The 17,352-nt window shown below is 38.6% G+C and overlaps 1 protein-coding gene across 10 annotated transcripts in view; it reads right to left on the bottom strand.

Moving 5' to 3' along the window:
- lama2 (laminin, alpha 2) overlaps positions 1 to 17,352 on the bottom strand; it is a 235,175-nt gene that overhangs the window by 7,294 nt on the left and 210,529 nt on the right. For 9 of the 10 annotated variants that reach the window (XM_042222717.1, XM_005935361.3, XM_042222718.1 and 6 more), the window contains 10 exons: positions 16,701 to 16,821; positions 15,403 to 15,558; positions 14,109 to 14,162; positions 10,648 to 10,799; positions 10,365 to 10,541; positions 8,492 to 8,663; positions 6,728 to 6,820; positions 2,434 to 2,546; positions 557 to 650; positions 141 to 236 (listed from right to left, as the gene is read on the bottom strand). In XM_042222717.1, coding sequence (XP_042078651.1) covers positions 141 to 236; positions 557 to 650; positions 2,434 to 2,546; positions 6,728 to 6,820; positions 8,492 to 8,663; positions 10,365 to 10,541; positions 10,648 to 10,799; positions 14,109 to 14,162; positions 15,403 to 15,558; positions 16,701 to 16,821 — 1,228 coding nt within the window. The remainder of the gene's footprint in view (positions 1 to 140; positions 237 to 556; positions 651 to 2,433; positions 2,547 to 6,727; positions 6,821 to 8,491; positions 8,664 to 10,364; positions 10,542 to 10,647; positions 10,800 to 14,108; positions 14,163 to 15,402; positions 15,559 to 16,700; positions 16,822 to 17,352) is intronic. The other variant, XM_042222720.1, reaches the window with a different exon arrangement.

Raw genomic sequence — 17,352 nt, 5'->3', positions numbered from 1 at the left:
TGCAGTTAAGCTCTTGAAACAGTAAAGATTTTGAATCTTATCATAATGTTGTATACAAGATGTCATGCAGATCAAATCCAGACAGGAGATGCTTTTCAAATAATTAAAGAAATGTGTTAAAAACTTAAGAACTGTTGTACCTTATGCCAGCTTCCATCATTGATGGAGTATGGGACACAGTCAGATATGTTTCCATGGCCAAGATCATAACCCAGACAAACCTGACCATTCTTGATCTTAAAGAATAAAAAAGGGTTTTCATGAGAGATGAAGGAGAATAACAAGCAGACATGTAAAACAGAGTACATACAGCTTTAGCCTCTATACCGTTCTACAGCACAGACAGAAATCAAACTGGAAATTTATCAGGTGAAACCTTTTAAGTTGTAAAAGCAGTTCAGAGTGTGTACCTACTGGGCCTAATTTGGAAAACAAACACACAAAGAGCAAACTTTACATCCCTTTATGAGATTAAGTCTTAAACTAAAAAAATACTACAGGACAAACAGCAGTAGAGAAACAACTAAAAACACCTGCCAGTATATTAGATAGTTACCTGTATGGAAACAAAGTCAGCATGGTTGATTCTTGCCATGTAGAAAATAAGACCGGATGACTCCTTTGTCCTCAGCTCAAACTCAATTTTCAGTCTGTGGAGAAAAAACCCCCACAACAAACAAACACAGGAATACATTGTAGTACAGTTGCAAGACAGGGTTTCTGAATTGTCAAGGCAAACAGGATCTGACTAAACTGATGACACACTTGTATTTTTTGTAATCACACAGACTCAGACCAGAAGAAAGAAAGAAATGAACCTCTTCATTAATGATTTCTCTTAAGGCTAACTGGAGAGAGGGAGGTGGCTGTAGAGCTGTGAGGCTCTTTAAATAAAAACATGGAGTCTTCTTACTGACATCGCCTGCTCTCTAAAGAAAGATAAGTTGGTTTGAACCAAGGACCTAAAAGGAGCATCATAGAAAAACTGTATGTGAAGCATCAAAAGCATATTGAAGTCCCTGGGTGTTTATAAATCCACAATAAGAAACTGTGTATAAATAGAGGAAATACAGGACTGTTGCTACTCTCCTGGAAGCTGGCATCCACCATATATCCTGAAGTCCTAGTGAAGAAGAACTCAAGCATAACAGGAAAAAAAACAGATGCATAAATCATTACAACTTGCTAGAGTTCACATTTAGAATTTAAGTTAATGAAAGCCATTGCACGACCACATTGTGGCATGTTTTAGGTTTGCAAGAGCTCTTTCAGGCTTTGCTACTTAAGCACCTGGATTCCTTGCAATCATTGTACCTTGTAGCCTGTGACTCTGAAGTTACTGTAGGAGCAGTCCAAAAAGATGACAACCTAAAGCAACCATGAACAGCCTAAAGAACAAATGAATGGTTGAAAACAAAGAAATAAAGAGTCAAAAAAAGCCTACGTGAAATATATGACTGATGCTACTGATGCAAAAAGACATTACTAAATTCTAATACTAAGAGTTCGCGTGAGACAGGAAATCCTAAAGGACTGTGACCAGCTTCTGTTATTATCTTAGTCAAACGATTCAATTGATTGAGATCAGGGCATACAGCATACAAAATAATGTCTAGTATGTTCTTTGACTGTACCATTTCAATACTTGAAACCATATTTTACACCCCAAAGATTTACATTAGTAATTGTCTTTAGTTCTGCATAGCCTTGATTATTACAAGAAGTGTTTCTAAGGACAAACTTAAGTTTGAAGAGTTCAATATCTGAGTCAGGTTTGTGTTTTCTAGCACTGACAGATACACAGAGTAATGGATACATGGTGATTTACTTGGACAGCAGGCTGCCTTGCAGCTTAGGGAGCATGTGAAGTAATTAAATGTTACAAGTGTGATTCTTAAAACAGTCAGAGACACTGCCCAAGACACAAATCCTTTGTTAGCACAGACCACCAGGACAACAACTAAAGCATACTCGGACCTTCGCCTTGTTTGTAGAGTGTGGTTTTTTTTGTTACTGTCAGTTTGCTGTGGACCAGAAGGGTTGTTCTGACGGCTGGTCCAGCCAACATGTTCATTTTTTTAAGATGTTGTTTCTTATACAGTAGATTTTGACCCGGTGTACACCTTTCTGTTTGTAGGAATCACATCCTGCCAAAACTACCGCTCACTTCTGCTTTTTATTTATTTATTTAGAAATGTGCTCCGTACTGCAGATCACACACACGTATCTGGGGTTGCTATGTTAACTATGTTACAGGTGGTGGGGTTATACTACAAAGGTTTGTCTCATCTATGACAGCTACTGCATAACTCCACTGTAAAAACCTAAATTCCACAAAGCAGCACTGTCTACATGTTAGCCAAGAACCATTAAAAAAACTAAATAACTCAAATCCATTATTCATTTGAAAAAGCTCATTTGCTTTGAACGTACTTGTCTCTGACATTGTTGTCATCAAAGGCGAAGCTCATGTGGCTGTTTCTGGTCAATCCAAACTGATAGGCCTTCTCAAGTGCTGCTGGGGCCACAGCTGATGCACATGATTCCTGGAGATTGGGACACAACATGTCAGTTACAGTGACAAGGTCTCACCGCACCGCTTCAATTGGCTCTTGTCAACGTGAACCCTAACACCCAGGCAGAACACATGCCAATCACACTAATAGGGTTCGTTCTTCTGATCTGCAAGGGCTCGCAGGGTTGGCAGGTCACGATGACGCACCAAACAGGACTTTACATAAGAAATCATTGAAAATGTTTGAAAAAAAAATCACTTTAAAGGCACAGTAGTTTTTAGATGGGGTATTTATGATGTAATTTTAAAACTCTAATTTAAACAATACAGTCAATTAAAAATATTCTGATTGTCAAACACAGTATAGTCCAGTATAACATTCTCAATCTTTTGCCCTGCTGCTATGTTATGGACCATGAAACCCAAGGTGTGCGTATCATCATAGGTAGGTTCAGATCCTTCCAATAAGCCTGTGGTTAAGTGGTTAAGAAAACGGGAGACTGGATGTTTGTCATGCTTATCAATTATGTTCTTCATCACATCAAAACAGCTGGTCACATGGCAGATTTGGTGTTTTGCTATGGAACATGGAATCGTCTAATTTTTAGGACCCCTGTGCATGTTTTGATTTCATCTAAACCAGGCATCACAGCTGTTTTCTCTTAATAATAATAACAATAATAATAATAATAATAATAATAATAATAATAATAATAATAATAATAATAATAATAATAATGGATTGCATTTATATAGCGCTTTTCGAGGCCCTCCTTACAATTCCACTATTCATTCTTGAATTGCTTTAGCTGTATATTATTTTAGTAACTTATTCAATTAGTGTTTATGTGCTCTCTCTTCCCGCACTCTGCAGTTCAGTCAACAACCACCAGGTGTCATTGTTGTATCTCACACCATCTTATTTTAGGCCTTCCAAGACATTTCTCTTTTCTGCTTGCTTCTATTTAATCCCTCCTCACTCTTATACCTCTTCTCCTTTTCCTCCTTGTCAAAGTCTTTATTTTTCCCTAATTTCATGATGCCCACCTATCCTCCCATCTGCTGCTTTCATTTTCCCTCCACTCCTGAATACTTTTATCTTGCTTCTTCATTTTCCTTACTTTATTTATTCCTTCCGTTGTCCTCACTTTTACAATTACTTTATTTCCCCACAATTATTCCCTCTGCTTTCATATTTCCCTATACTAGCATCAGATGCAACTTTACTTTGTTGGTTACTCTAAAACAATATCCAATTTTACCTTCTCCTTTTTAAAAAAAATGATACCTCCTTTATTTTTGTCTGCTTGTCTCAAAACTCAAAACATCTGTCTTTTTTCCCTCTATAATGCTCATCTTCACTGGTTTATATTTCTTATTCATTTTTTCAGTCTAAGTCTCCTGTAGTATTCTTCGTCCTTTGTGCTCCCATCATCTGCTTTACCATCTTTGCCTCTCCTCCCACCCACCCAGTTTTCCTTTCTTCCCTCTCCTCCTGCTGTCTGTACCAGCATGTACCGATAAATCCCACTCATTCCACATTCTTTTACCGTACATGGTTTTTCTTCTGCTTTGTTCTTCCCAAACTGTACTGATCTTCTATTTCCCTCAACTTTCTCCACTTTTCTACACCTCTTTTTTTGGCTTTTACTTACCAAACCCTCTGCTCCCATCGTACCCTCCTGTCATTGTCCTCTCTCTCTACTTCTTGCTTTACTTCTTGTCCTTGGCCCTTATCTGTTTCCCTCTATTTTTTATTATCTTACACTTCTATCTTGTCTCACTTACAGTCACCTGAAGTCCTTCCGTTTTGCTTCTACTTCATTTTGTTACCTTGTATCACCTCTAATAGTCTCTCCAGATCTAGACTAGTCTTCTGTTCACACCTCAGTATCTGGTCTTTCCTTTGTCCCCCAGCCCCCTAATTCCCCCCCCCCCCTTCCAAAAGCTTCACCCTCTAGTTTGTGTCTCTCCTCTTTTGAATATACAGTAATGCCTATTAAGTGATAAAGGTACTTTGCCATACTTCAAGTGTGAGTGCGTGACAAAGTTAGCAAGAGAGAGAGGATCTGAGACGACTGAGTGTATGTGTGTCTCAATCTCCAATCCTCTCTTGTTCCCTTTCAAGTGAAGACATTCCCCACACCGTGACCTTGCTTTGTTACAGCTGACACTCACCTCTTATCACTCTCTGTCCCCATATCCGCTCCTCCTCTTCAACCTCAGTCTTTTTCCTCTTTCTTATTCTTCCCCTATCTAACAAAAGGCAGACGTCACTTGCTCAGAAGTCCTTTACTTCCCTCTCCTTTCATTCTTTTCCCGCTTCCTCTCCTCCGTCTTTCCATTAAGCCAACAAAAGCTGAGCGCCACTCTGTTCAGAAAGACTCTCCCTTTTCGTTGCACCTTTTCTCTCTTCCCTCTTGTCTTTCTTCTATCCTTTACCATCCTCCTCTTCTTCCCTTCCTTTCTCTCATCCCTCCTGCGTATTTCCATTAAGCTAACAATGGGAAGACGGTCTTCCATTCAGGTCTTTGGTTGGAGGTCACACCAATAGAATCTGTCCTTTAGCCAGAAATTTATATTATATATATATATATTTATATATATATATATATATATATATATTATATATATATATATATATATATATATATATATGTCGTGTGATTGTGTTTGTGTGTTGTGTGTGTGTGTGTGTGTGTGTGTGTGTGTGTGTGTGTGTCTGTGACGAGTGAAGATGAGCCTGTGTGTGTAGGTAAGAGTTTCCACCACTTTCTAGTTATAAAGTCTATACTGTGCTTACTGTATTTCAGCCACAGGAACAAGAACTGCAGATCAAACTGATCTGGGATAATAGCTTTACAGGTGTATAATACATACTACTTATGTGGTAGTTTGCTGGTCTGGAGCATTCAGGTACGTGTTAAAAACAATGGCACAATCACAGGAGTGAAAATTCCCCTCTAGGTCCAACTGCGCAATGTTTAGAGAAAGTGAAGGAAAAGAGAAAAGACTTAACAAGTATGGCTTATTTGGAACGGTTGTCAGGAAAAAGTCTTAAGCTTGCAACTGCAACAGGAAAGCAATCCCAAGCACAGCAGCAAATCTACAACAGAATGGCCGAAGAAGAAATGAACCAAGATGTTGCAATGGCCAACTCAATGACCAGACCTCAACCTGACTGAAATGCTATGGTGGGACGAAGAGAAGAGTGGGCCAGGATTCCTCCACAACAATGTGAGATACTGTTAAATGCCTATAGATAATTATTATTCCAAGGTATTGCTGCTAAAGGTTGTTCTACAAGCTACCAAGTCACGATGCGGTCATTCTTAGTCTTTCACAGGAGTACCCAGAATCCTGTGAACCTTTGTTTTTTTCTGTTTATTTTGTTTTTATCATTCATGTGCTCTTTTTTACCATGAAAACAGACATTACTCAATTTGATTATCTCAGGTCTTTCAGATTTTCCCTGCCACGCAGTCTTTAAATGAAACTGAATCCCAAAGACCACAAAATTGATGGAACACACAAAATAAATGCTGAACACTCCCCTCAGTGAATGTCATCTCTTTTGCCAATGCGTTCAAGTCAGTCAACAAGGTTAATTTCAGCTGATAAACTGGTGCATCCCAAACTATAACAGATACACCATCGGAATATCAAACAAGAAAGCCCCTCTTCTTCTCAGTACCTATTGTTAAGGGCTCTCGAACAAAGCACTTAACCCTCAGCTGCTCTGGTAGAGGTGGTCAGTCACTGCCAGTTGAGGGCTGTGTTTGCACCAATTTCTCTGCCTGGCCTCAAGTAGCAGACAGATAGAAGAGAACCTTGGGTCAGTCTCATGATAACTTGTTAGCCTAAGGCCAAAGAAGGAATGATGCCATGGGTGGAGTAAACACAAGGTTACTCTCCAGTCCACTAAATCTGTGTCTGAGAATAGTTACCAACAACTGTTTAATGTCTCTCTCTCTCTGAATAGTGTCTGCTAACTAGCGCTTCTAGAAAAAAATACAGTTTTTATTTCTGAAAGATTAAATTATTTATTTGTCATCTTCTCTTTTTTTTTGGATCATGTCTTCAGTATGAATGGACAAGTTTTGGGCTTGCAAGCCACAGAGGAAATCACAAAATCTGAGTGACACAATCTTACACTTGACTTAATAATAGCAAACCAGTACTGAGTTCGTGTGTTTGCATGTGTGTGTGTACCACATCTGAGCTGGGTTTCTGTTTATCACTGGACGGTGCTACAGTAGCAGGTGCACGGGTTGCAGCAGCAGGTAGGGAAGGGGACGTAGCCTCCTGCAAGTCAGCAGTTGGAGAGTTGGAAGGAAGCAGATTAGTGGCAGCCAGAGAGACAGAATGATGACAGAGCAGATGATAATGCCAAAAAGCAACGGTTCCCATTCCTTATTAGACTCTTACCATAGTTTCTTCTAACAGATGAATAGATCAAGGCCTATTTCTAGTTTTTTGGGTTTTTTTAAAGAAAAAGTCAAATTTTGCAGCTGAAAATATAGCCTGTTTAACATTATTAATGTTGCAGCTCAGTGTAAATGAAGGAAATTATAGACCTGAGATTTAAAAAGCTAATTAGAGGCAGTTGTCACATTATCAATCAAAATGCAAAGAGAAAAAGGAAAATGCTCAAATGAAAGTCTGAGTTATATTTTTCAGAGGTTCACTGAGGCCTATGGAGCCTCTTTGACCCCTCACTTGGTACTCGGTGACTATCAGAAGAATCACAAATACAGAGAAGTGGGAAGTAAAGATGCTCTTTTCATTCATACTCATGCTGAGTTGTTGTGTTCTGTCAACTGTGATTCAACCAGTGTTTACTTCTTCATTTTGACAAAATCCTCCTACTGCTGATGAAAAATTCATGTCACAACCTGTGTGCAGAGCTCCATTGCTTAATCATTTGAAAACAATGTGCTAATAGCCAAAATTGTGCCGTTCAATTTTTAAAAACTGTTGTTCGATAATGAAAACATGTCAATATTTTAACAGTGTTGTATCCAGTACAAGACAAAAATGGCAGTAATGATGTTTTCTATAGTATCTGCTGTATACTACATTATGATGTTAATTTAACAGACTTCTCTAGGAGTCAAGAGTCTTAACAAAGCACCAAACAAACAAAGCATGACATATATAAATACACATAAAAAAACCACCCTAATAACACTTAATGTGTAGATGAGAACTCAGAACTGTGGCTTTTACAGCCTGCAGTCTAAATCATAAAATCAGATGAATTCTCAGCCCATAAAGCAACAAACCAGAATTATAGCTAGGATAGCAGAGTTCTTTGGCTCTGTGCTTGAAGATCAATGTTCCTTAAGAGGTGTAGTTTAGCAGCTAACTGGGTAACTGATAACCTATGCCTGCTGTAAGCCATATATGTGAAATATATCTTGCCTAACCCGGTGCTAAGAGTGTAAAAATGACTGACTTTACCGCCTGCCAGCTTCTTAGAATAGTGGCTAAATGTTAGCTCAGAGTGTTTGGCTCCTCTGCACTCATAAAGCATTAATTGTATGCACAGTTAGCCTAGCATAACGCCATGGCTCCACTCTGTATGACAGGCTGCCAGGGCTGGCGTTTAGTGACTCAAGGCTAAAGGGACTATAAAGAAAAGTTAATGGGCTGTACAACTGCTGTGTGATGAATTGCTAAGCTAACACGGCAGGCCATGGCTGCATTTCATCAGAGAGAGAAAGGGAGTGAGAGTATATTCTGAATAACAGAGTCAGAAAAATAGCACTGTAGCCCTGTAGGACAGCTGTACACAGGTGAATGTGTGTCTTTTTACTACACTGTGTTCTATGTGCCTAACATGCACATAATTATTTGTTTTTATATTTTGAAAATGTTCAAACAGTCTAAAACAGGCTGACTAACAAAAACAATGGCCATTACAATTTACTTAATAGTTGTAACATCCTTTATTAGTTGCTATATTAAACTTACAGCAGGAGGACTTGGACGTGGTGAGATGGGGGTTGAGGGCTCTGAATCCTCTTTTTCTTTCTCGAGCTCCTTCTCTGCTGGTAGAGGAGGTGGAGGTGGCAGTGGGGTGAGGTTCGGGCACTGACCAATTTCAGCATTCTCAAAGGAAACAGGCTGAGCGAAATCTGACAAACTGAGAGGGGAACAGGCAGTTAGATGTAAAAATCATGTGCACAGCAGAATTAAATAAATCTGTAAGTATCAAGGTTTGCCATGGTTTATTATTTCAAGCCTTAATTTCATTTTCTTCACAAAATAAAGTAGATATTTAGTATTTTACATATACAAAAAAAACTGCAACTAAGAAATATCAGGCTGAAATGACTATCATCACTGTCGCGTGTGGTGGATTCCCTGCTGGTGAATAAAAACAACAGGCCTGACATGCACATAATTTTATGGCTAAATCAATTGAGCATAGTCTTAGATCAGGCAGGCCACAAACCAAGTTTAGTCCCAAAACCAAGTTTAGCCCCTGATTCCAATACATCAACTGATGCCAGCTGATTCAGTTTATACACTTCCAAGTATTTATACATATATTTGTTTCACACAGGGCACATTTTTTAAGTAGCTATTCGCCTGTCTCCACTTGCTTTTTTTTCTTCGAGGCACTTTGCAACCAGCTTCACCACGAGCCTCTCACATCTTTTGTCACTGATCCCTGTTCTGCTCTGTTACATAACATTACTTTAGATGGATATAACATTTTCTTTGACAAAAGTGGTTCTGCCTTAGATACAATACCAGCAAAAAACCAACGAAAGACTAAACAATCCCTGTTAGCCAAACGCTTAGGCTTCAGAATGCTCTAAAAGCTCAGCTTACAAGGGTTTTTCCAACTCCTGCTCTCATCATTTAGATACATATGTGTGAGCAGAGCATTCGCACTCAGGCCTTTCATTTGGATGGGACTGCCAACCAGATCTTTATGGCTTAAAGCAGGAGTGTCCAACTCCAGGCCTCAAGGACTGGCGTCCTCCGGGTTTTAGATCTCACCCTGGGTCAACACACCTGAATCAAATGATGATTTCATTACCAGGCCTCTGGAGAACTTCAAGACATGTTGAGGAGGTAATTTAGCCATTTAAATCAGCTGTGTTGGCTCAAGGACACATCTAAAGCCTGTAGGACACCAGTCCTTGAGGCCTGGAGTTGGACACCCCTGGCTTAAAGGGAGGTTGTCCTAAAGGGGAGAGGTTGTTTCAGACACTGAGTGAACTGACAGACAGGCACGCAGATGTAAGCTTAGAAAAGGTCGGGGTGATAGGGCTGAAATGAAGGGAACGACGCAATCATAAACAGACAAAGACGAGGTGGTGTAATCTGAGTTATGAGCATGTTTATGATGCTGGACAGTTCAATTACTGCTGTTCAGGCAGAAAGACGGGCTTTATCATCATCAACACCACCAGCACGACCGTGACCTGCTGCAATTGCATTAACTACACTTTAACCTGTCAGTGTATAATGTCTATGGTGATCATTAAGACAGTAAGTACAGTGTTTAAATATGGATCAAGCAGGTTTAACGGGAACATTTTAAACATAATGTAAAGTGAATTAGTACTTTCACCCATGTGTGATCTCAACATCGTAGGAGACAGAAGCATTTCTAGTGGCAGATCCACACTGTTTGTATCCAATTTTTTTAAAAGCTAACTTAAAAACAAGTCTACAGCCTAAATAAGCATTTCAATAAACTGCTGTTAATCATCTTAAAAAACACCAAACACTCTGCTGTTCAACTGAAGATCATGCCTGCATCAAATAAATTTGTAGAAAACAAATCTGTTCACAGTTATATCTGACAGAGTGACAAAGTTTAACATACACAGCATTGATCATGAGGTTCCATATGCATCCTTTGAAGGGGATGTTGGCTCTGTTGGAGGTCTGCTCTACTTCTGCGGGAATACCACCAAGGAAGATACGCTGCAAGTTCAATGGCTGGTCATTGGGAAGCATACCCTGCATCCTGGCTTCATCGTCCACGTGGACTGCAAAAGATCTGTTGGAAAACAAAGAAAAATTCCAAAATGAGGAAATGGATTATAACACACAATAAAACATCTTCAACAGGAGTTTGTTACTTCATAACAAAAACAAACGCTAACCTGCCAGCTAGCCTCTCTATGCGGAGTGTGTGCTCTCTGCCATCATTCAGCGTGCCTTGTTCAGGTCGTCTGGTGGCTTGTCGCCGATTGTTGCTGCCGGTAGACACTACGACTTCCAGCGAACCTCTGGTCAGCATGACTGAGAGGTAGGGCTGCCAGAGTTGGAGATAAACTTTATTAACAGGGTCAACATGTACATTCAAACTAACCCTAGGAGACAGAATATGGTAAAGTTCAAGTAAATTTGCATAAGTAAATGCAAAAGGACTTTATTTTTTTAAATTCAGTACATTCAGTCCAGTGTAATATATCAGAAACTTTATTTTGATGAGTAGAAAATGACATGAAAATGTAGGTGTTTGATTACAGATTATTTCTTAAAAACACACAGGGGAACTGCAACAACAACAATCTTTTTTTAGCTTCTAATCCATTTATGTTGTTTTAAAGAAGACACACACACACACACACACACACACACACACACACACACACACACACAAATAAATAAATACCTAAATGCACATTTGGTTGTAACTCTATATCCACATTGTGCAAAAAGAAAAAAGGGAAAGAAAGGGCATTGGATGAAACGGACAGAAAAAAAAAAAACGGAAGGCAAAGCAGAGTGAGGATTAGAGCAAAGAAAGGGTAGGGGGAATGGCGAGGTGAATGCAGGGAGATATATGGTATATAGAGCAAAATTGGGGGGAAATAAGCAAGATAAAGGAAGACGAGGGGAGTGGGGAGGAAAGGATAACAAGAGATGAGAGGAATGGAGAGGACAGGATAATAGGGGGAAGAGATGAGAGGGCAGAGAGCAAAACAGCAAGCACGATAGAGATGGCGAGAGAGAGAAAGAGTGAGACAGACAGAGAGGTGCTAGAGAGCAGTGGTGCAGGGTCAGGCTAATTTGAATTTTAATTCACTGTGTGCCAGAGGGCGAAGTGGGAGACAATTTACCACCTGAAAATGGAATTTCAATTTGAGGTCGGGGACAAATTGAACTGAGATGTAGCTACAACATGGCTCTCGCCGCACCATCTCACACTCGTACATGGGTACAAAAGCACACCCACGTGCGTACACACACACACTCATGCAGACTCACATACAGGTGCATTTTACAAGAATGTGCACAAATACAACATTCATGCAAAACATGGTATGCTTTTCTGCATTTCTCATTCGATATCTTGAGTGTAAAGCTGAAGCAGGTAGAACTGTGCAGTCCATGTCTTTCAGGTCAGGCCTATTCAATATGTTTTTCACATTTTATGAGACAATCTAATGTCTTAATTAAAAACAAAAAGTAATGTGATATCTCGAGGCAGTCAAAACTAGTGCAATCATTCAGTGGATAAGAAGGAAAGATAAAGAGTTTTGATCTCCAGTTTGTATAAAGAAATTCTCAGTTGTTTTGAATGAGTGAGGAACTCTTAGATGTACCTCAAAACTGTCATCATCATTTTACCATCTCTCCTCCCTTTGTGCATATCCTGACTTTTCCCATAGACTGTATATAAACGACGGAGATAGCACACGCGCACATTCTTTAGCATTGCCAACATGGGGAAATTCTTCAAGTTAAAACAGGAATTCATAAAAGTCTAAGCAAAAAAGAAAAAAAAATTGATACTGTTCACTATATCCTCAGTAAACACATTCCTAGTAAGTTTATACTGTCAATCACTACTCATGTGAAATATTGAATGTACAACTATAGTGAAAATCTGGTGAAAAAAACAGGGTATAATTCAGGAGTGTGGCTATATTTTGACCGACAGGTTGCAACAGTACAGTTTTGCAGGGCTATTAGTTTTCATTTGAACCCTTTAAGACTGGTTGAAGCGGGCACGCTCTGTTTTGCGTTATTTTCAGTTTTCCTGCAGTATATAAAAATTGGTGTATCTCAAAAATCAAACTATGAAGACAGTAAAAAATAAATTTCCTGTGGTGGGAAACTATTTTGTGCAACTTTTTTGTATTTACAGTTTTGAGGGACAAACCTCTTAAATTTCTCTAACTAGAAATATATGTAAAAAAACAAAAACAAAAACAAAAAAAACCCCTAAAACGATTTTCATTTTTTTGTAGTTTATTGCACTTTTTTTTGCAATTTATGTAGTTACTATGGCCTTAATGCATACATATTATTAAAATTTGGTATATGACAGTTGTATTGATGTATAGCAACTTGAAATGCTCCCACAAATGGCACTACAGCATGTAAAAATATAAAGATAAGTTCTGGCGGACTTGGCTCTATGGTCTTAAAGGGTTAAAGTCGCCGTGGCTCAAATGCTTACAAATATTCTGTGACGTCATGGTGGTCTCCATCTTTTACCTACAGGTGATTATTTGTTTTTCTTTCTTTATTGGCCAGCTTAAAAACAATCTACTGTTTTTCATCTAAGATATTCTTCCACCTCTTTTCTTCTTACCTCTCCTCTGTGCCCGTCCTTTCATTTTTTTGCTCCCAGCTCTTTTCATTTTTTCAATTTTTGTTCTCTCCCACAGCAGACTATCCTCCCCATCATCTCATTTCCTTTCTTTTTAGCTTTGTTCTTACTTCTCTATCCTTACTTTCACCTCTAAATCTCTCTCCTCCATCCCTCCATCCTTTGTCTCCTGTCCCCTTCTCTCTGTGTCCCTCTCTAAAACAGCCATTAGTCAGGGCCAAGTTGAGTTGATGGTGTTTTTAACCTCGCTTAACCTTTCTCCACACACGCACGTACAGAGGCGCACACATACACACAAATGCTGTGCCTGCCAGCATAGTTAGTAAAAATAGATTTATGTGCCTAACAACCAGTGATGATGGATAAGCTAGAGGTAACCCTCTGTCCTCTCTACCTCTCTCACACACAAAAACACGACACACATTTAAATTTGCACGCGTGTGAGTGCCATCCTCACACCTGATATGACACACAAACCCCTTACGTGCACATACAAACACACACAGCTGCAAATATGACATGCTGCCCATGGTGTTTTCAGGGGAGTTAAAATAATGGATTTAATTATTTAGCACTGGCTAGGGTTGACAAGCATGTGTGCACATGTGTGTGTGCACGTGGAAAAAAAGGTGTTTTAGCTGTGAAACAATCTAATCAGTGTAGTTGCCAACAGATTCAAATCTCATTAATATGCACTCATGGAAACTTAATTCACTTACAGAAAAGTTGCTTGTGTGACTGTGTGGACGCACTGGCAAAGTCAGCTAAAAGCTAAGATCGCCACTATACAATGAACATCCACAACAGCTACTAAAGGTGTGTATGAGTCTTTGCACATCTATGGGTGTGTATAAGTAAGAGTGTGCATTTTGGAAAACAACAATCCCATTAGCTCAGTTGCCAAAAACTGCAAATCTCATTAATATGCACTTATGTAACTGCCATTCACTTAGGCAAACAAGACAGCATTTGGGTCCAAACTGTGCTTGGTGAACCCACCTCTCCTGACTGTCTTCTCTTCCTCTTGGACTTTGAAAGGCTTGTGGAGCGGGCCTGGATTGGAAAGATATTCAGAACAATGTTATTGTGCACAGATTCTTCCAATAAGTTTTCTGATACTGCCTTGGTAGCACTTTCTAATAATGTCACACTATTAAGCATTAGTACGGTATTGGGAAGTGCTTAATTTATTCTTTACATACATATTACTCCGCCTTGGTATGTCATTTATAAACAGAGATGTTTATCTATCTGCTACTCTTACACCATGCACAGCTTTGAGTCATGAATCATGATCATATATCTGTATTCATAAATGGCCTTAAGGAGAAATAATGCTGTATCAATGATGAATTAAGCACTTGCTAACACCTTACTAATAGCTTCACAATGCTTTATCATAAAGTGCTATCATTACCTAATGGTACAGTTACACTGGATTACTCACTTGAGTAATGCGATTACTCAAGTGAGTCACTTGAGTCCACCTTGACCAGACTGAAAACACTCACACAGATTGGCAAATTATTGCCATAAATTTATAGACGCAGACAGTTTGCGATCAATTTGTAGCTCAGCTGCTCTGCAGCTGTTTGTATTACAATTTCAATGCAAACGCTCACAATAGTTTTGGCTTTGCTGTTTTCCATAGTTTAACTGTACCATAAAAGGGGCAGATGTGCAAGAAACTTAACCAGAAAAAACTGAGCTTGCATTACAAGGTTTTTAATAGAAGCCATATTATTAGACAACAGGCACGCTGTTATGTTACCATGCACACACTGGCAAATTTTGTCACTACACAGCAAACATTGTTTTAACCCTTTAAAGTCAAATGGATGTTTTCGAAATGTTTCTTTAGCACAAATACAAAGATGGACTGAAACAATATACCAAACAATTTTTATATTGTATTTCACTTCCATATTACATAAATTCTATATATGTACTATATTTAAAATAAATGATTATACTGTACATTCTTGCAGTTTTATTAGATTTTATGGCAATTATTAACAACAACTTAACAATTTTTAAACTATTTTCTGAAAAAATATTGAACACAAACTGGTGACAATAGAGAAAGATTTGAGTGATTAGTGGTGAATGAGTATTTAATTTCAAATGAAGCTACTCTCCATTTTACACTGTTCCCCACCCATGAGAAATATCTTACAACTATAACAGAATGAGGAACTTGATCAACTCAGATTTAAGAAGTATATTGTATTGGAGTGACTCAGTGAGTAAAACAGATGGACCAAAAAAAAAACCCTAATAAAATAACAATAACCTTCTGTTTGTTTGGTGACCCTCCGCCTACTGCCAGCAGTATGGTCCCAGTGTCTTCTAGAGTGCTGAATGACAGGCTGATCTCTGTGTCAACGGCCAGCGACAGACCACTCAGCTCCATGTATCCTGGCTTAGAGAAACTGACTGTGTGCAGGTTCTGCAAACAAAGAAGAAACAGTTTCACTTGACATGTATTTTGTCAATGGACAGATCAGTTATTTAGTTCAGCACCATTCATCATGCCTACAATGCAGAAGTCAAACAGAAAAGAGTAAAAACGACTACACAAGTCTGAATGTAGTTGATCAAATTTATATGACTTTCTGATATTTTAGTCAAGGTTTTTCAAAGAACAGCAACACATTTTAGTGGCACGCTGTTTCACACAGACTTTCTGGTGCATCATCATCCAGCTTTCCTTTTGTTACGGTAGTTGTAAAAATGAAATTCTCCCCCTCTATTTAACATACCTACTACCCACATGTGGTTTTATTACTTTAATAAGGACTTTTTCTTTCTTTCTTTCTTTCTTTTTTCTTACAACCACTAACTGCCTACATCTAACCTTAACCTGACTTTATACTATGCTTAAACTAAGTCTTTATTTTAAATCATTCACATAATAACGACTTGCTTTTTTCCAAAAGACGAAGGTCCCCAGCCTTTGACCTCCTCTCTACCACCACCACACGGAGAAAACAAGAGAAAGACCTTCAGCAATCTTCTTCAACATTCTCCGGGCCTTGATACGCTTTGGCTGCATTTTTTTTTATAAGTAAATGAATAGCACTAGTCATGGTGAAAACCTTGCATGGCTGTTGAAAGCTCCATGAGTGTGTTTGCATAATAGGCTTGAAAGATTAAAATATAAAAAGCAATTTAAGAAGTGTGTATATTCTTACAAATGCACTGATTAATACATAATGCATAGTTTGTGTCTGTGAGAGGAACATGAATATGAAAGGGTACTGCAGATTAAACACGTCTGTGCCTTTTTATTTTATTCTTTGTGCGGAAACCATCTTCCTACATAAAGAAGCAACCGAGTGAAAGGCAAATCAGAATGAAAGTGACATGTGCTGTTGAAAAAAAAGCTGTAGAATTTCAAGGTCATCCAATCAACAGATTTTAATGCCTTTTCAGATTCCCCATTTAGTGGATGTTATGTTAATTATATGTACATATTCGCCGACCTGACCCATTCACACATCTCTCTCTATATATGGCAAATCTAAAATATATAATACTGTAACCAGAGGGTCAGCAATCATACGGGATGTTTCATAAAAGCTCACTTACCTCTACATTACATCCTTTAGTCACACCAGTATAATCTGAGCTGCTCAGAAGGTTATATGGCGTTCTGGAGATTTCAATGTCCCGAAGACAGCCCGCATACCTCTTCAGAATGACCTCTGACCTACATGAAGTGTAAGACAGTTTTACTTTGGAGTATTCAATAATCATAATAATGGTCAGTCTGCTCTTGTAGAAGTGAATTACTGCAGCAGTGAATTCGCAAGCAGAGTGATACCTAAAAATCAACAAGAATAATCTGAATATGTCGTTTGTCCATACAAATGCAATGGGATATTTTTCTATATTACTCATTTCAAGATGAGTATCTGTTATTGAAGAGAAAGTTCTTAAAAATTATCCAGCATATGATAATCCTCGTCAACGACTGCAATAAACAGTCTTTTAGCAGCATAATACACTTTTTTTTAAGTTACCCATCAATCTCGAAAATGTCAGGAAGTAGATTAACATCTAAATCTACTGAATATGCCAATAAAATATGGAAGGGAGTTATTCATATGAGTTATTCCACCAAAATGTTGTTGAACAAACGTCAAATTCAGATTAACAAAGGATAGAAAAAGTGATTTCTGAGAGTCCAGCCAACAAACAAACGTACATTCAGTGTGGGCTGTACAGCATTATCAGCAGG

Source organism: Haplochromis burtoni, unplaced genomic scaffold (genome assembly GCF_018398535.1).
Source record: "Haplochromis burtoni strain Fernald_Lab_line unplaced genomic scaffold, NCSU_Asbu1 Contig_92, whole genome shotgun sequence".
Taxonomy (NCBI): domain Eukaryota; kingdom Metazoa; phylum Chordata; class Actinopteri; order Cichliformes; family Cichlidae; genus Haplochromis; species Haplochromis burtoni.
The sequence above is the reverse complement of the archived record's forward strand: the minus strand, read 5'-3'. Positions and strand labels throughout refer to the sequence as shown.